This window comes from Delphinapterus leucas, chromosome 4 (assembly GCF_059928025.1).
Source record: "Delphinapterus leucas isolate spDelLeu-1000000601 "Yukka" chromosome 4, BTC_Dleu_Yukka2, whole genome shotgun sequence".
In the NCBI taxonomy this organism is placed as follows: domain Eukaryota; kingdom Metazoa; phylum Chordata; class Mammalia; order Artiodactyla; family Monodontidae; genus Delphinapterus; species Delphinapterus leucas.
In genome coordinates this window covers 128,663,655-128,683,512 of record NC_143132.1, presented here as the reverse complement: position 1 = coordinate 128,683,512, position 19,858 = coordinate 128,663,655, and the positions used below count along the sequence as shown (strand labels likewise).

General features: G+C 41.4%; 1 protein-coding gene across 2 annotated transcripts in view; it reads left to right on the top strand.

The window, feature by feature from the left end:
* The window catches only part of TRIM42 (tripartite motif containing 42), a 29,834-nt gene extending 10,559 nt beyond the window's left edge, over positions 1-19,275 (top strand). Inside the window, exons 3-5 of one of the 2 annotated variants that reach the window (XM_022582481.3) lie at positions 137-960; positions 4,161-4,385; positions 19,081-19,275. In XM_022582481.3, the coding sequence (XP_022438189.1) occupies positions 137-960; positions 4,161-4,385; positions 19,081-19,167 (1,136 nt within the window). In that variant the 3' untranslated portion in view covers positions 19,168-19,275. Of the gene's footprint in view, positions 1-136; positions 961-4,160; positions 5,424-19,080 lie in introns of those variants that run through there. The other variant, XM_089911072.1, reaches the window with a different exon arrangement.
* The last annotated feature ends 583 nt before the right edge of the window (positions 19,276-19,858 follow it).

The following is a 19,858-nucleotide window of genomic DNA, read 5'->3' as shown; positions in this document are numbered from 1 at the left end:
CCCAGCAACAAGTGGTTTCCCTCCCTTTCCACCCACATCTTTGGAGCCCAAGTTAGTTTGCTCCAGTTTGCCACTGGCTTTGACATCTGGGGAAATGAAAAATTTAACTGAAGTAACTCACTTGGTTGTTTTGCAGTCCGATACGAAATTGATAATGACCTCATGGAATTCAACATTTTAAAAAACAGCTTTAAAGCTGACAAGGAGGTAAAGCGCAAAGAGATCAGAAATGGATTCCTCAAGCTGCGCAGCATTCTCCAGGAGAAAGAGAAAACCATCATGGAGCAGATAGAGAATCTGGAAGTGTCCAGGCAGAAGGAGATTGAAAAATATGTGTACGTCACCACCATGAAGGTGAACGAAATGGGTGGCCTGATCGCCTACTCCAAGGAAGCACTGAAGGAGACAGGCCAGGTGGCGTTCCTGCAGTCGGCCAAGATTCTGGTGGACCAGATCGAGGACGGCATCCAGAGCACCTACAGGCCAGACCCACAGCTCCGGCTCCACTCCTTGAACTGCATGCCCTTGGACTTTGCTGAGCTCTCCAATGCCATCCACGAACTCTTCCCCGCAGGGCCCAAGAAGGTGTGTTCCTCAGGGAACTCCCTGCCATCACCCTATCCCCTGCACTCAGAAATGATGATGGCCAGGAAGGTCACTTGCAGTACACACAGCTTCGGCAACCAGCAGATATGCCAGCGAAGCTCCTCCTTATTGTCCTTTAATGCCCCCAGCTGTGAGAAGACCAAGATGGGTCTGGAGACCTATGGGCGAGCCCAGTCAGCTGAACCTGCCAAGCCCACAGACAGCCTCTACACTTACTGGAGTGCAGGGGTAGAAAACCAGCCTGTGCAGGACAGCAGCAGCTTCCACAACTGGTACTCGTTCAATGATAGCTCCCTGAAGACTCCAGGCCCAATTCTTATCTACCAGACTCTGGTGTATCCGAGAGCTGCCAAGGTAAGAAAGGCTCTGGGCCCTGTAGGGAAGATGGGAGGGTGTGGGCTATGGAATGGAGCGGGGTAGTCAGGAAATGTTGCACTTACTTGTTTGACCTCTAGGGTCCGGTCACTCAAATCTGTCCCTCTAGACTCTTTGTGGTCAGTCCATTCAAAAGGGATAAGTTCCCGAAATCTTAAGTAGCCCAAGATTGTTTTAAACCAAACAATGTATTTAACTCATAGCCAGAAGTACATCTGAAAGCCCCAACTCCACTTCAAAGGCAGCTTCTCTATTGAAAGAGAGCACAATTTGGGAAACAAAGTAATTTGAAGAGACTTCTTGGAGAGGGTAATATTTTCCAGAGGAGAACGTGTAGCAGTAGAGGGAGCACAGAAATTGGAATTAGAAAAGCAGGCTCTGTTGTCTATCAGCTGTGATTCCTCTAAACTGCTACTTCTTCTAAAGAATCTATCCAGACTCTTCATGATTTGGAAAGATTAGAAGGATAATCCCCAATGGAATTCCAATTCTTATCTCCCGAGATTCAGCTTTTTGGGGAAGGGGGCGTGGCATTGGAGGTGTGTGGATGTCTCACAGACCTCTACAGCTACCATCACCCAGCTTCAGGGGACATGGCTCTTCTTTGACCTTCTAGGCCTAACATGAACAAATGGCGCATCTCTTAACATTCCTTTCAAATCCAGCTGAACCTAAATTGAATTGTTTATAGAATGTTTTATTAAAGTCCAGGGAGGAAAAAAGATATTCTATCAGAGCATATCTTGCCTCCTCTTGGGGTCCTACAGGGATATCTCCCAAGCCAACCCACTGCCTGCTTCCATGTGGCAGAGCCCATCTTTTGTCTCCATGATCCGAGGACACTCACAAAGACTTTTAGCATCCTTGAATCCTAAACTAGTGGTTCTCAAACATTAATATGCACCTAAGGATCTTGTTAAAATGCAGATTCTGCTTCAGTGGGTCTCAGTGGGGCCTGAGATTCTACGCTTCTAACAAACTTCCAGATGTTGGCATTGCTGCCGGTCTGCAGACCACAATTTAGTATCAAGGGTCTAAAAACAAGAAAATGAAAGCCAGACACTGACCAAGCCTTACTTTTCTATTTTCCTGAGACATTATAATCTATGTCTTGGCATTTATAATTGACCCCAAGAATGACCTTATGTGGCAAGGTAGAACATATACAACATATCCTCCCATAGGCTGTCAGACACAGCAAAAGTATCTCTGCCCTTCACATAGCAGATGCCCGCAACAGAGCAGCTGAACCTACATTTCCAAATGATCTTAGATCAGCAAAACCTGCAGTGTATGTGATATTATATCAGGGGTGGCATTAGGTCTCATCTCACACAACTCAGACCACTTGGGAGGTGGGCAGGATCTTGCTCTGCAGGGAAAGGACTGGTGGTACCTGTTCTGTACTTGGGCTTGGAGAACAGTCACCCTATGCCACCTGTAAATGGTCCCTTGATGAGCTCAAGAAAGGACCCTACACAGAAAAAATCCAGTCAAGTTATTGACTCTCAAGATAGGACACCTAAACCTACTGCCAAACAGTGGTATTTGATGTAAAAATATCATTGATCCGTATTTCAGGATCACGGGATGTAATTCACACAGGAATCATAGTACTCAGTAATGCAGGAGAGGAAGTCTGTGTTGGCATCTCTCTCAAGTGATGGTTGGCTAACAGTACTCTTTTGGCATGGGAAATATTCTTTAAGTTAGCCTTATACTTGTCACTCTGTACCTTAAAAATCCTGAAGAGTTTTTTCATAAAAACTCAACTTTATTTCTAGAACTCGTTCCCAAGGAAGTGATTAAAAATTCAATGAAGATTCATGCCCCAAAGTGTTCAATGCATCATTACTTATTAGAGTGTAAAATTAGAAACAACCTAAATGTTCAGCTATAGAAGGAGTAAATCACTTATAGGGCACTTATTAAAATGGTGCTTTGCTGAATTTTTAATGATATAGGGGCATATATAAAATGTAATAAGTGAAAGAAAGCAGGAATCAGAGCAATAATAATCCAAATTATATGTATTTGTGTGCTTGTGTATATTCCAAAATTGGAAAGAAATATAATGAATTATTAACTGAATTGTGGGATTAAAAGAGATGTTTATTTTCTTTCTTTCCTTATAATTTTTCTGTATTTTCCAGGTATGTATTTTATATGTATTTGTGTGCTTGTGTATATTCCAAAATTGGAAAGAAATATAATGAATTATTAACTGAATTGTGGGATTAAAAGAGATGTTTATTTTCTTTCTTTCCTTATAATTTTTCTGTATTTTCCAGGTATGTATTTTAAATGAGTATGTTTTGATAATCAGAAAAGATAAGTTAATTTTTATTAACAAGTCACGTAAATGTACAGTTTTAAAAGTGTAAATTCATAAAAAAATTATAAATTAATTATACAAATCCATACAAATTTTAAAATTTATATACTTACGAGTAATTATAAATTAACTTTATACACGATAACATTTAAATTTATTAACATTTAAATAAACCATGCAATATCTGTTTAAAAATGCAATTATTATAGAGTATTTATATGCCAGGCACAATCTGCTAATGGACACTGGTTAATACACGTCTTCCCAAGAGGTGACATTTTATGATTTGAGTGTGAACGTATATTCTCCATGACCTGGATGAGTCACTTCACCTCTTTGGGACTCTACTTCCTTGTGTGTGAAACAGGGAGTTGAAATAGATACACTGTTCAACTTTAGTAGTCTGTGGTTCCATTGGAATTGTTGAATGTAAGCCTGCTGAGCCTCCACTGTCAAATGGGGTAATGAAATCTCCCTCCTAGGGAACTGTGAGGACTAAACGAGGCAGGCAACGTCTGACACAGAATCTGATGCGTAATATGTGTTCAATAAATGGTAGCCACTTTGGTTAGTGGTGTCAGGAGGACAAGTTCACCTCCACAGTGACAGGAGCAGAAGCCAGAGGAGCATTCTTCTGTTCTTGAAGCGCATTGAAAGCCTCACGTCAGGATTCATCACGAAGCCTTTCAGGACTGTTGCACAAGGTCTAATTCAAAGTCTTCAGCAGCTAGAGGGGATGAGTCAGCTTAAACTCACCCCAGAGAATCCACGATACAGATCTTCATGGGAAAGAAAGCTGAATGGTGTGTGCTAGTACCCCACTGACATGTTCATTTCTTCCTAGGTTTACTGGACATGCCCAATAGAAGACGTGGACTCTTTTGAGATGGAATTCTACGAACTCATTAATTCCCCTCCGAACAATGTGCAGACAGAGCTCTGTGCACAAATTCGGGATATAATGCAGCAGAACCTGGAGCTGCACAACCTGACCCCCAACACCGAGTATCTGTTTAAAGTGAGAGCCGTCAACGATAACGGTCCTGGGCAGTGGAGTGACATCTGCAAGGTACCAGGCACTTTATTTCTCAGTTGGAAGTTCTTCATCCACTATGGGTGCAGCTCTGTTAGCATTGATCATGAGGTCATGGAACCCACCATATGACCTCCCTCTCTACTCCCAGAAAACTCATTAACTCAAGGGCACAGGGAGGGCCTCTGGCCTCAGCCAACTTTGTAAATGAGAATCGTCAGTTCGCTTTGATTCAGAAAACATTTGTGCCAGGTATTGTGTTAGTATGTAGAGTTCCAAGGAAAATAAGACGTAATTCTTGCCTTCAAGGAGCTCAGGGTCTAGCAAACAAATAATTGTGGTGTGAGAAGGACAAAAAAAGAGTTAAGTATTAGCGTCAGTGGTGAATCAAAGCAAGGATAGGGTATCAGATTTAAGCAATATAAATTATAATAAATTTAATTATAAATTTATAATTTATAATTATACAATGCAGTGAATAAATTTTTAGTGTTAGTATATCACATGCAATGAATAAATTTTTAGTGTTAGTATGTCTCATGCAGTATTTAGGATATACTTATAATACTAAAAAAATTTATTTGTTGTTTAGCTGAAAGTTAAGGAGTAGCCAGTGAGTAAGCCAGGATGGACTCCAAATAATGGAAGGGACAAGACTATTCCTACCTTTTTTGTGATGCAAGGTTGATTCTGCTTTATATCCCCAGGGGAAATACATTCATGGGTATAATTTTATTGATATTCAAAGGAGAAAGGGAAGAAAAATGTCAAGACTGCCTAGAGCTATCTTACTGTACAGCCATGATGGTGTTCTTAGGAATCAGAGTAGATTAAGTCTTAATCAGGGATTCTTTAGAAGTAAAGAGAATAAATCCATTCATTTCGGCTATTGAAAAGCCGAGAGAGAAGGGAGTCTCATGAGACCCCTTCCAACCAGGACATACATCTGATACCCAAAAAAACTGGAAAGTCATCAGTTTCTCTCAATCTCTCAATCAATCTCTCTCTCTCTATTCCCTCCCTCTGTGTCTCCCACACCCCCTCCTTCCATCTCTGCTTCTCTCTAAATTTGCACCATTTTCAGCTAGCCCATTGTTTCTCCTCCCCTAAATTCATCTTGCATGTGGTTTTGGAGGTTCCTGGCCCATGCTCTGTGAGACCAACACAATCTGACTAGCTTCACGCCCTTGGGCTCTGGTCACATGTTTGCAGAAGAGAATCTGATTGGTTGCTACCTCTGGTGATAAAGGGAAGCAGGATGTAGGATGGGGCAGGATTATGCTCTTGGTCATTATACCAGAAGCAAGTCTCCTGGAGGCGGGCGGAGGGGGCTCTCTACTCCATCCCGATGCTCTGCTTCTGGAGCCTGGCACCCATGTGCATCCCCTCCCCCTCCACGGAGGTCAGACACTCACACGGGAAGGACGTGGGATGAGAAAGTCGCCTAGCTACTCCTCCTGTTAGACCCCAGCCAGGTACCCTGTCCGTCAGTTGCCCCATAGACCAATTCTTGTTGATGTTCTTCTCTCCAGAGCATGGAACACCCACAGTTGCTACCATGTTTGACAGCAGGTCCTTTTGACTATGGATTTTTCCTTCAATCTAATTCCATCTGCCTTCTCTTTTTTTTTTTAATTACTCATGAAGGGCGCACTCAGTGCAGTTACTAATTTTTTTTATGTGTATCTTAAGTCATTTTTAGATGCTAGGGCCAAGGATGGGGGTGGAGAGACAGGAGTGTGTCAGCCTTTCTCAGGTAGATATTTTGTCATCCCTCTTAAACTTTGAACCCCTTGAAAATAAAATTCACGTCTAATTCATCTTTCCTTCTGCCGCAATGCTTTACCAGCCCTGTGCACATAGCTTAATTGTTCTTAATGGTTATTGAATTAATACATGAGTGAAAACGTGACCAAACAAATGAATCTATGAACGAACGTCTAAATAAATAAAATTAATAATTGCAAAGTACCATAAGAGGCCTGAGAGCTGTTAAGTGTTTTTTACCATCAATCAAGAAATAACAATCCCCCTGAAATTGTGTTTATGTGATGAATTTGCGCTCCCTATAAGGGAAGGAAACTCATTCCAGTTTCTTTGCTTTTTAACACAATTTCTTAATGAGCAGAGCACTAACTAATGAGGTTTTCTGGAAGCTTCATTTTCATCTGACTCACAGAGCTGCAATATAGATTTTTCCTTCAGAAGTAATTCTTCCTCCCTCTTTGTGATTATATTAGCATTCCAGGGGAAGCTTGGCTTTCCTTCACATTTGTCATGATTTGCATAAGTAAAGGCTTCAATAGCAAATGAAAAGAAGATGGTGTGTTTGAATGACATTTATAAAGCTTCATAAAAGTAATGACTTTAGCTCCTTCCTATAAAATCGAAATATTTTTCCTTCAGCATCAGTTCTAAGCAGGTATTCCTGAAAGGTTTCATTTAAAATGCTGTAACAAGGCAGCAGAATCACTTCTTATCCAAAATGCAATATTTCCACCATACATCCTTTTGTAAAGGAAGTGAAGTAACACCTTTTATATTTGATTTTCATAGTCTGTCGCTTGATTTTTTTTTAAGGGATTTTATATGTAGTCTAATAGACAAAGCATGAAAATTAACTTTAATGCTTTTTAAAGGTCTCACTTATTGAAGGCTGACTCTGTGTCAGACACTGTATATTCAATATCACTGATCATCCCAACCGCTCGGAAGGCAGGGAGTTATTGCCTCCATTTTACAGATGAGGAAACTGAGGCTCAGAGAGGAAAAGAGTCTGGCCTCGTGTAACTCAAAGGAGTTGAGTGGGAACCTAGGTCTCATCTAAGGCAGGAGCTCTTCGTCTCCTGTACCATAATCAGATAACCAGATGCAGCAAAGTCTAGGCAGAGTGGGCTCAGCCTTAGGGACCTGGCACCACACTCTAGGAGGATGTTGTCAGAGCAACAGCCGTTAGAGCGGCACTTTTATTTTTCTTGCGAGGCAAGATCATGCGTTGGGAAGATCTTTGGACTTGGGCGGGTGTACCTGGGTCCAAGCCCCCAGTCTGCTAGGCAGCAAGCTCAGCGAGGACATCGTGCCGGCCTTCCTCACCTCTCTTGGCTCCCAAGTCCCCAGCTGAGAGCTTCTAATGCCCCAGTGCCTCGTTGATATTTTTTGAAGGAATGGAGATGTGTTTTTAGGCAAATCACATACCCTGTGACCTCAGTTCCTCCTCCTGTTTTTCATCTAAACCTCAGTGTACCTGATGACCATGGCCCCCATTTTTGAAAACAGCCTCCTCACCTTGATGTCTCCCACTGACTGCAAATCTCTGCTAACTTCCAGGAAGTTTTCCTATGAAATATCTAACTTTCCATGTGCGCACTGGTTTCCTGTTGCCGCTGTAACAAATTAGTAGCTTACACAATACAATTTTACCTATTAACTTACAATTCCGGAGATCAGAAATCTAAGGTGTGAGCAGGGCTGTGTGCTTTCCGGAGGCTCTAGGGGAAAGTTCATTTCCTCCCCTTTTCTGGCTTCACGCAGCTGCCCAGATTCCTTGGCTCATGGCCTCTTCTTCCATATCCAAAGCCAATAACGTTAGGCTGAGTCCTTCTCACACCATCATCTCTCTGGTTCGATTCTGCCTCCTCTTTGACTTTGAAGGACTCTTGGGATCATACTGGATCCACCTGATGATTCAGGATAATCTCCCTGTCTTCAAGCCAGCTGACTAGCAACCTTAATCCCCCTTTGCCATGTAACATAAAATGTCCACTGGTTCCTGGGAGGAGGACATGGACTTGGGGGTCCATTATTCTGCCTACCACAATCTGAGGTAGACCAGATGTCCCAGGTTACATCAGACTTGGAGATAAATATTCAGGCCCCAGAATACTCACAAACTGGTACTGTTCTGGGTCTTCCCCTATAGCTCTTCAGGAAAGGCACCCACCCTTCACCCCACCCATCCTCTCAAATTCCTTCTCAGTCTATACTGGGTCCCACCCCCCAACAGTGCCTCACGTGTGCTCAGGAAGTGGTCCTGCCAGATAAACTGAGCATCTGTAGTACTGCTTCCTACCTGCTCAGGCCACACTCAGGCTGGAACTCCAGCCACAGAGCAGGGCTGCTTGGCCTTCCTGGGCATCTTACCTCGGTTTCATGAAATCCCCCTCTGGTTTTTCTTCTGTCCCTACTGCAGACACTCTGCCTTAGGCTGACACACACATCTTCAGGGGTTGGGGTTAGAGGAATTTGAGTGACCAACACTAGTCCACATTCGGAATAACTACCCCAAAACTACCCGCTCACCTACCCACATACTCACCGTGACTCCATGCCCTGAAACGAAATCAAAGTGGTTTGCATTCATCTCCTTAGAATTCATTCTTTTCCCAAAGGCCTCTTGATCATTCACGTAAATAGAACCCTATTGGTCCCTCCCTACTTGCCCTGCCAATAGGTTAGATCCCTGGAATGAGTCTAATTCAGGCTCAAGCTGGACCTATCATTTTTAACCTCATACACAGAAGGTTGAATTAGTCAGACACCTCAATTCATGGTCCTTTACCAGTACTGGTGCATGCAAGGCCCTTTTCTTGTTTATGTATTTGTTTCCTTTTGTGACCCTCCCTAGATATCCATTCTAATATGTTTTATGTGCATCTTGCTGCCTTTATGTGTTCTTACATGGCGTGTATTGTTTTGAATGTGTTATTAATTTGCACAAATGCTAGTATTGTTACATAACTTACTGTGTCTTACCATTTTCCCCTGAACACTGTGTTTTTAATGATCCATCCATGTCACTGGGCACATTTAGTCCCTAACTCCTAATGCTGCCTCATCCTTTACAGTGTGCGTTTGTTCACCACGTTTTACCTGTCTATTCAGCCAGGATGGACACCCAGGTGACCTCCAATAATGCTGCGGTAAACAGCCTCATTCCTGACATTTTGTGGGTGGGATAGGGACGTGGGACTTTCTCTGGGACATTGTATTAGTTTGCTAGGGCTGCCACATCAAAATGCTACAGACTCAGTGGCATAAACAACAGAAATGTATTTTCTCACAGTTCTGGAGGCCAGGAGTCTAAGGTCAAGGTTTTGGTGTGTCTGCTTTCTTCTGAGGCTTCTCCCCTTGGCTTGCAGACATCTGCCTTCTCCCTGTGCCCTCACAGGGCCCTTTCTTGTGTGAGTGCACCTCTGGTGTGTCTCTGTGTGTCCAAACTTCCTCTTCTTTTAAGGACAACAGTCAGATTGGATTAGGACCCTCCATAATGACCTCATTTTAACTTAATCACCTCTTCAAAGGCACTATCTCTAAATAAGTCACATTCTGAAGTACTGGGAATAGGACTTCAACACAAGAATTTTGGGAGGACACAGTTCAGCCCTTATCAGACATGCACCATGAGTGAAATTGCTGGGGGGTAGAGTGTGTGTGTACTTCATTGGACTGCACGCATGTACACTTCCATAAGGAATGAATGAGGACCCCATATCTTAAGCCCCACCTACATTTGACATGATCCAGCTTTTACTATTTTGCTAGCCCAATAGGTATAAAGTGCTATCTCCTTATTGTTTAAAATTTCATTTCGTTTGGTTGTTTTCAGGATCTCCTCTTCTGTAAATAGCCTGCTAAATATCTTTTGCCCGTCTTCCTATTGCACTTTTCTTTTCCTATAGGTGATTTGCACTATTACCTTATATATTCTAGATAATGGCTTTAGACATTGATAATATCTTCTCCATTCTGACATTTGTCTATAACCTTGTTCATCGTGTATGTCATGAAACAGCAGAAATCTTCAATTTTGTTGTTATCAAAGTCATCAATTATTTTTTTCATGGTTTGACCTTTTGAAGTTTTGTTTTAAAAATCCTTAAAATGGAGAATTTCTGAAGATGGCAGAAGAGTAAGACGTGGAGATCACCTTCCCACAGATACATCAGAAATACATCTACATGTGGAACAACTCCTACAGAACACCTACTGAACGCTGGCAGAAGACTTCAGACCTCGCAAAAGGCAAGAAACTCCCCACGTACCTGGGTAGAGCAAAAGAAAAAAGAAAAAACAGAGACAAAAGAATAGGGACGGACCTGCACCAGTGGGAGGGAGCTGTGAAGGAGGAAAGGTTTCCACACACTAGGAAGCCCCTTCATGGGTGGAGACTGCGGGTGGCAGAGGGGGGGAAGCTTCAGAGGCGCGGAGGAGAGAGCAGCAACAGGGGTGCAGAGAGCAAAGCGGAGAGATTCCCGCACAGAGGATCAGTGCTGACCAGCACTCACCAGCCCGAGAGGCTTGTCTGCTCACCCGCCGGGGCGGGCGGGGCTGGGAGCTGAGGCTCGGGCTTCGGTCGGAGCACAGGGAGAGGACTGGGGTTGGCGGCGTGAACACAGCCTGCAGGGGGTTAGTGCGCCACGGCTAGCTGGGAGGGAGTCCGGGGAAAAGTCTGGACCTGCCTAAGAGGCAAGAGACTTTTTCTTGCCTCTTTGTTTGCTGGTGCGCGAGGAGAGGGGATTAAGAGTGCTGCTTAAAGGAGCTCCAGGGACGGGCGCGAGCCGCCGCTATTAGCGCAGACCCCAGAGATTGGCATGGGACACTCAGGCTGCTGCTGCCGCCACCAAGAAGCCTGTGTGCGCGCACAGGTCACTCTCCACACCTCCTTTCCGGGGAGCCTGTGCAGCCCACCACTGCCAGGGTCCCAGGATCCAGGGACAACTTCCCCGGGAGAACGCACGGTGGGCCTCACGCTGCTGCAATGTCACGTCGGCCTCTGCTCATCCCTCATCCGTACCCCTCCCCCCCCTGGCCTGAGTGACCCGGAGCCCCCGAATCAGCGGCTACTTTAACCCCGTCCTGCCTGAGCGAAGAACAGACGCCCTCCAGCGACCTACACGCAGAGGCGGGTCCAAATTCAAAGCTGAACCCCGGGAGCTGTGCGAACAAAGAAGAGAAAGGAAAATCTCTCCCAGCGGCCTCAGGAGCAGCAGATTAAATCTCCACAATCAACTTGATGTACCCTGCATCTGTGGAATACCTGAATAGACAACGAATCATCCCAAATTGAGGAGGTGGACTTTGGGAGCAACGATACATTTTTTCCCCCTTTTCCTCTTTTTGTGAGTGTGTATGTGTATGCTTCTTAGTGTGATTTTGTCTGTATAGCTTTGCTTTTACCATTTGTCCTAGGGTTCTGTCTGTCTTTTTTTTGTTTATTTGGTTTTTTTGTTTTGTTTTGTTTTTTAGTATAGTTTTTACCACTTGTTCTCATTGGTGGATTTGTGTTCTGGTTTGGTTGCTCTCTTCTTTCTTTCTTTCTTTTTTTTTAAATTACTTTAAAAATTATTTTAATAATTATTTTTAATTTAATAACTTTATTTTATTTTATATTCTTCTTTCTTTCTTTCGTTCTTTCTTTCTTTCGTTTTCTCCCTTTTATTCTGAGCCGTGTGGATGACAGGCTTTTGGTGCTCCAGCCAGGTATGAGGGCTGTGCCTCTGAGGTGGGAGAGCCAAGTTCAGGACATTGGTCCACAAGAGACCTCCCAGTTCCACTTAATATCAAATGGTGATAATCTCCCAGAGATCTCCATCTCAATGCCAAGACCCAGCTCCACTCAACGACCAGTGCGGGACATCCTATGCCAAACAAATAGCAAGACAGGAACACAATCCATCCATTAACAGAGAGGCTGCCTAAAATCATAATAAGCCCACATATACTCTAAGACACACCACCAGACGTGGACCTGCCCACCAGAAAGACAAGATCCAGCCTCACCCACCAGAACACAGGCACCAGTCCCCTCCACCAGGAAGCCTACACAACCCACAGAACAAACCTTAGCCGCTGGGGGCAGACACTAAAAACAACGGAAACTACGAACCTGCAGCCTGTGAAAGGGAGACCCCAAACACCGTAAGTTAACCAAATGAGAAGACAGAGAAACACACAGCAGATGAAGGAGCAAGGTAAAAACCCACCAGACTTAACAAATAAAGAGGAAATAGGCAGTCTACATGAAAAAGAATTCAGAATAATGATAGTAAAGATGATCCCAAATCTTGGAAACAGAATGGAGAAAATACAAGAAACGTTCAACAAGGACCTAGAAGAACTAAAGAGCAAATAAACAGTGATGAACAACACAATAAATGAAATTAAAAATTCTCTAGAAGGAAGCAATAGCATAATAACTGAGGCAGAAGAACTGATAAGTGACCTGGAAGATAAAATAGTGGAAATAACTACTGCAGAGCAGAATAAAGAAAAAAGAATGAAAAGAATTGAGGACAGTCTCTGAGACATCTGGGACAACATTAAATGCACCAACATTCGAATTATAGGGGTTCCAGAAGAAGAAAAGAAAAAGAAAGGGACTGAGAAAATATTTGAAGAGATTATAGTTGAAAACTTCCCTAGTATGGGAAAGGAAATAGTTAATCAAGTCCAGGAAGCACAGAGAGTCCCATACAGGAAAATCCAAGGAGAAACACGCGAAGACACATATTAATCAAACTATCAAAAGTTAAATACAAGAAAAAATATTAAAAGTAGCAAGGGAAAAACAACAAATAACATACAAGGGAATCACCATACGGTTAACAGCTGACCTTTCAGCAGAAACTCTGCAAGCCAGAAGGGAGTGGCAGGACATATTTAAAGTGATGAAGGAGAAAAACCTACAACCAACATCACTCTATCCAGCAAGAACCTCATTCAGATTTGACAGAGAAACTAAAACCTTTACAGGCAAGCAAAAGCTAAGAGAATTCAGCGCCACCAAATCAGCTTTACAGTAAATGCTAAAGGAACTTCTCTAGGCAGGAAACACAAGAGAAGGAAAAGACAATAACAAACCCAAAATAATTAAGAAAATGGTAATAGGAGCATACATATTGATAATTTCCTTAAATGTAAATGGATTAAATGCTCCAACCAAAAGACATAGACTGCCTGAATGCATACAAAAACAAGACCGATGTATATGCTGTCTACAAGAGACCCACTTCAGACCTAGGGACACATACAGACTGAAAGGGGATGGAGAAAGATATTCCATGCAGATGGAAATCAAAAGAAAGCTGGAGTAACAATTCTCATATCAGACAAAATAGACTTTAAAAAAAGACTATTACAAGAGACAAAGAAGGACACTATATAATGATCAAGGGATCAATCCAAGAAGAAGATATAACAATTGTAAAATTTATGCACCCAACATAGGAGCACCTTCAATACATAAGGCAAATATTAACAGCCATAAAAGGGGAAATCGACAGTAACACAATCATAGTAGGGGACTTGAACACTCCACTTTCACCAATGGACAGATCATCCAAAATGAAAGTACATAAGGAAACACAAGCTTTAAATGATACAATAAACAAGATGGACTTAATTGATATTTATAGGACATTCCATCCAAAAACAACAGAATACACTTTCTTCTCAAGTACTTATGGAACATTCTCCAGGATAGATCATATCTTGGGTCATAAATCAAGCCCTGGTAAATTTAAGAAAATTGAAATCATATCAAGTATCTTTTCTGACCACAACGCTATGAGACTAGATATCAATTACAGGAAAAGATCTGTAAAAAATACAAACACATGGAGGCTAAACAATACATTACTTAATAACCAAGAGATTACTGAAGAAATCAAAGAAGAAATCAAAAAATACCTAGAAACAAATGACAATGAAAACATGATGACCCAAAACCTATGGGATGCAGCAAAAGCAGTTTTATCAGGGAAGTTTATAGCAATACAATCCTACCTTAAGAAACAAGAAACATCTCAAAAAAACAACCTAACCTTACAGCTAAAGCAATTAGAGAAAGAAGAATTAAAAAAAACCCCAAAGTTAGCAGAAGGAAGGAAATCATAAAGATCAGATCAGAAGTAGATGAAAAAGAAATGAAGGAAATGATAGCAAAGGTCAATAAAACTAAAATCTGGTTCTTTGAGAAGATAAACAAAATTGATAAAACATTAGCCAGACTCATCAAGAAAAAAACAGAGAAGACTCAAATCAATAGAATTAGAAATGAAAAAGGAGAAGTAACAACTGACACTGCACAAATACAAAGGATCATGAGAGATTACTACAAGCAACTATATGCCAATAAAATGGACAACCTGGAAGAAATGGGCAAATTCTTAGAAATGCACAACCTTCCGAGACTGAACCAGGAAGAAATAGAAAATATGAACAGACCAATCACAAGCACTGAAATTGAAACTGTGATTAAAAATCTTCCAAGAAACAAAAGCCAAGGACCAGATGGCTTCACAGCGCATTCGATCAAACATTTAGAGAAGAGCTAACACCTAACTTTCTCAAACTCTTCCAAAATATAGCAGAGAGAGGAACACTCCCAAACTCATTCTACAAGGCCACCATCACCCTGATACCAAAACCAGACAAAGATGTCACAAAGAAAGAAAACTACAGGCCAATATCACTGATGATCATAGATGCAAAAATCCTCAACAAAATACTAGCAAACAGAATCCAACAGCACATTAAAAGGATCATACACCATGATCAAGTGTGGTTTATCCCAGGAATGCAAGGATTCTTCAGTATACTCAATCAATGTGATACACCATATTAACAAATTGAAGGAGAAAAACCATATGATCATCTCAATAGATGCAGAGAAAGCTTTTGACAAAATTCAAAACCCATATATGATAAAAAAAAAACCCTCCAGAAAGTAGGCAAAGAGGAAATTTACCTCAACATAATAAAGACCATATATGACAAACCCACAGCCAACATCATCCTCAATGGTGAAAAACTGAAAGCATTTCCACTAAGATCAGGAACAAGACAAAGTTGCCCACTCTCGCCACTATTATTCAGCATAGTTTTGGAAGTTTTACCCACAGCAATAAGAGAAGAAAAAGAAATGAAGGGAATCCAAGTCGGAAAAGAAGTAAAGCTGCCACTGTTTGTAGATGACATGATACTATACATGGAGAATCCGAAAGATGCTACCAGAAAACTACTAGAGCTAATCAATGAATTTGGTAAAGTTGCAGGATACAAAATTAATGCACAGAAATCTCTTGCATTCCTATACACTAATGATGAAAAATCTGAAAGTGAAATTAAGAAAACACTCCCATTTACCATTGCAACAAAAAGAATAAAATATCTAGGAATAAACCTACCTAAGGAGACAAAAGACCTGTATGCGGAAAATTATAAGACACTGATGAAAGAAATTAAAGATGATACAAATAGATGGAAAGATATACCATGTTCCTGGCTTGGAAGAATCAACATTGTGAAAATGACTCTACTACCCAAACCAATCTACAGATTCAATGCAATCCCTATCAAACTCACTGGCATTTTTCACAGAACTAGAACAAAAAGTCTCACAATTTATATGGAAACACAAAAGATCCCAAATAGCCAAAGCAATCTTGGGAAAGAAAAACGGAGCTGGAGGAATCAGGCTTCCTGTCTTCAGACTATACTACAAAGCTACAGTAATCAAGAGAGTATGGTGCTGGCACAAAAACAGAAATATAGATCAATGGAACAGGATAGAAAGCCCAGAGATAAACCCACACACATATGGACACCTTATCTTTGATAAAGGAGGCAAGGATATACAATGGAGAAAAGACAGTCTCTTCAATAAGTTGTGCTGGGAAAACTGGACAGCTACATGTAAAAGAATGAAATTAGAACACTCCCTACCACCATACAAAAAAATTAACTCAAAATGGATTAAATATCTAAATGTAAGGTCAGACACTTTAAAACTCTTAGAGGAAAACATACGTAGAACACTCTATGACATAAATCACAGCAAGATTCTTTTTGACTTACCTCCTAGAGAAATGGAAATAAAAACAAAAATAAACAAAATGGGACCTAATGAAACTTCAAAGCTTTTGCACAGCAGAAGAAACCATAAACAAGATGAAAAGACAGCCCTCAGAATGGAAGAAAATATTTGCAAATGAAGCAACTGACAAAGGATTAATCTCCAAAATTTACAGGCAGCTCATGCAGCTCAATATCAAAAAAACAAACAGCCCAATCCAAAAATAAGCAGAAGACCTAAATAGACATTTCCCCAAAGAAGATATACAGATTGCCAACAAACACGTGAAAGAATGCTCAATGTCATTAATCATTAGAGAAATGCAAATCAAAACTATAGTGAGATATCATTTCACACCAGTCAGAATGGCCATCATCAAAAAATCTAGAAACAATAAATGCTGGAGAGTGTGTGGAGAAAAGAGAACCCTCTTGCACTGTTGGGAATGTGAATTGGTACAGCCACTATGGAGAATAGCATGGAGCTTTTAAACTCTTCCCATAGAGGTACTATATATTCGTGGTTAAACCAGATATTTTACAGATTCAGTTGATATTATTAATGTTATTTTTATATCTGATTATACTTTCTAATGTACTGCTGGTTTAGAATAAAAACTACTGTGTTTGTAGGATAATCTTGATTCCAGCAATATCAATAATATCTCATTATTCTGAGAGTCTCTCTGTTGAGTCTGCTTGTTTTTCCAGGTGTATGATCCTATCGTCTATAAATAATGATAGTTTTACCTCTTTCCTTACAAGTCTTGAACCGCTATTTCTTTTTCTTTCCTTATAGCTTTGGCCAGGGCTAGTGGTCCTACAGAAAATGGTGGCTGTGAGAGTTAAAATCCTTGTCTTATTCCTGATCTTAATGTTTCTCCATTGAGCTATGATGATTTTTGATTTAGTTTTTTTAACAGTGTTCTGACTTTTCATTTTTTATAAAACCTTTATTAAAATATAGTTCACATACTAAGAAATTCACTCTTTTGAAGTGTATAATTCAGTGGTAATTTTTTATATATAAACCTTATTAAGTTAAGGAAAATTGTTTCTACTTCTAAATTTCTGAGAGCTTGTGCAACTTTGTGAATTTTTTGTATTATTTGAGATAATCATATGACTTTTCTCCTTTAGGCATTAATGAAATTAATGACACTGATTTTTCTGATGTTAAACTCTACTTGCATTCATGGACTAAACCCTATGTGATCATGATGTATTATTTTTTTAATATACTTGGTTTTAGTTAGCTCATATTTTGTTTTGGAGTACTGCATCTCTCATCATTTGTGAACCAGACCTATAATACTTTGCCTATATTTCTTTTGTCTGGTTCTGGAATCAATATTTTACTAGCTTGAAAAATGAACTAGGAAACTATTGCTCTTTTTCTATTTTCTAGAACAACTCTTTCTTAAAAGTTTGGTAGAATTCATTTGGAAAACCATCTGAGCCTTTTGGGCAGGGGAAGGAATGCCAACTATCATTTCAATTTCTTTAGTATCTCAAGTTCTGTTCTCTGTTTCTTCTGTCCTGTTTCATCTGATCTTCTGATTCACAGACACACCTCATTCCCCACTGCCCCATTCACATGTCCCACTCAAGTCTTTATCTCTGGAGATCCTGACTATACTTTAAGGCAGAACTTCAATTCCCTATTTTTAATGAATCAATTCCCAACCCACCATAACACTGTTATTCCTTCCTCATTGCCCCCTGATAGCTCTGTGTGTATATCTTACACATTTATACCACCCTTATCAGGATTATCTCTATGTGTTATGTCCATTTTTATCCAGCAATGAGTGATCTAACATCGTAGGTATAACATAATCTTTATCTTGCATGAAGCCCTGTTTTCTCTAAAACTAAATTTTGTAAAACTAGAGAGCATAATAATAATGGTGTCTATTTTTTGCCCTTTCCCTTTGAAAACAAACATAAAAGCCTTTGCATATACTTTGTACTTTGTACAAACATTGCTCTTCCTCATCCACACTGCACCCCTAGCCCCATCTGCCCCATGAATCCTGATTGATCCTGTGGGCTGTCTCTCATACCTGGATCTTGACCTCACTCCCTAAATGCCTTCTCAGTAAATGTGTATTAGGAAGGAATAGGAATGCTGCCAGACCAGAGTTGTGGAGAAGTCCACCACCTTCAAGGTAAGGCACGGAGCTCCACATCTAAGCTGAGTTGGTGAGACCTCTAGGAGGGTTCTGCTACCCAATGTAAGCTGCCTTTTCTAGGGAGCATTGACTATTCACTGTGATCAGAGATAGTATGATGCTGCAAAGAGAAACAGTTGGCAGATGTACAAATAATGGTTCTATTCACCTTTCATTCACTTTTGTAAGAAACTTCTCTGTACCATAAGCACTGTTGGGATTACAGAGAGGAAAGACTGTCATTGCCTCCACACCCCATTTAAGGTGCTCACCGTCTGGTAAGAAAATTAATTAAACACACTCACTGAAATTTACAAATGATAAGAGCTGTGACAGAAGCAATTTCTAGGGACTGGGGGGAGGACCCCTGGGGCTAATCTCTGGTGAAGCCCACCTGGGGTCACAACCACAACACGGTAATCAGCAGTCAGTCCTTGACCTGCCTTAAAGAAGTGGGACCTTGTCTGTGAAATCCCAACCCCACCACATATTAGCTGCGGGACTTCAGGAAAGCTACCTGGTTCTTCTGTGCCTTCGTTTTTTCATTGGTAAAATGGGGTCCATGGCACCAGCCTCATGTGGCTGTCGACATGAGGAGCTAATGCTGTGATGTGTGTAGCGCCTGGCCCGCAGCCGGGGCCGGGCTCCTGGGAGCTGCTGCTTCCCTTGTGGCTGGTGCCATGGATCTCTGCTTCTGATTGCAGGTGGTAACACCGGATGGGCGTGGGAAGAGCCGAGCTAAGTGGGGCCTGCTGAAGAATATCCAGATTGCCCTCCAGAAACGCTTTTGAGTGCCCCCCGCAGGGCAGGCAGCAACCTCAGAGACATACCACAAAATAGACATATGTAGACACACACACGTGTGTATATGTATCTTTCTCCCCACATTCTTCAATGAGGTTGTAGACCATGTTCCCAGGACATCTGAGCCATTTCAGCAGAAGTCTACTAAGAGCTAATAAAAGGAAATGCCTGATGTCATGGCTTGCTGTTTGCTCATTAAATAGAAACTAAGATACAAAAGTCAGCAAGTGGCTACATTTCCATGAGCTCAGACCTAATCCTAGGCTCAGAATTCTGTGTTGTTTTGTATGAGGTAGCGTTGGTTGAAAAAAATTAAAAAGGCACTCTCTTTGAAGTCAGCCTCCCTGGGTATGCATGTTGACCCTGGTCTAACTAGCTGTCGGTGTTTGGGTAAGTCACTGATTGATGGGGAGCTCATTCCCTCACTATGCAGACTATTTTAATATGAAAAGGCCAACGTTGTTAGAATGCACTTCCTCGTTATTGAGCCTGAACTTGCCTTCCCATAACTTTAACCCCATGGTCTGAGGTCTGCCCCAGAGCCATAAGAAGGAGAGTACTCCCTCTCCTCACTCTTTCTGATCTCCAGGCAAAGGAAGAGCGGTAGAAGGCCTGGTGGGAGGCACCCCCCTATGGTTCTTTGAAGCGTGGCAGGAAAGAATGGCAGAGTCATGTGTC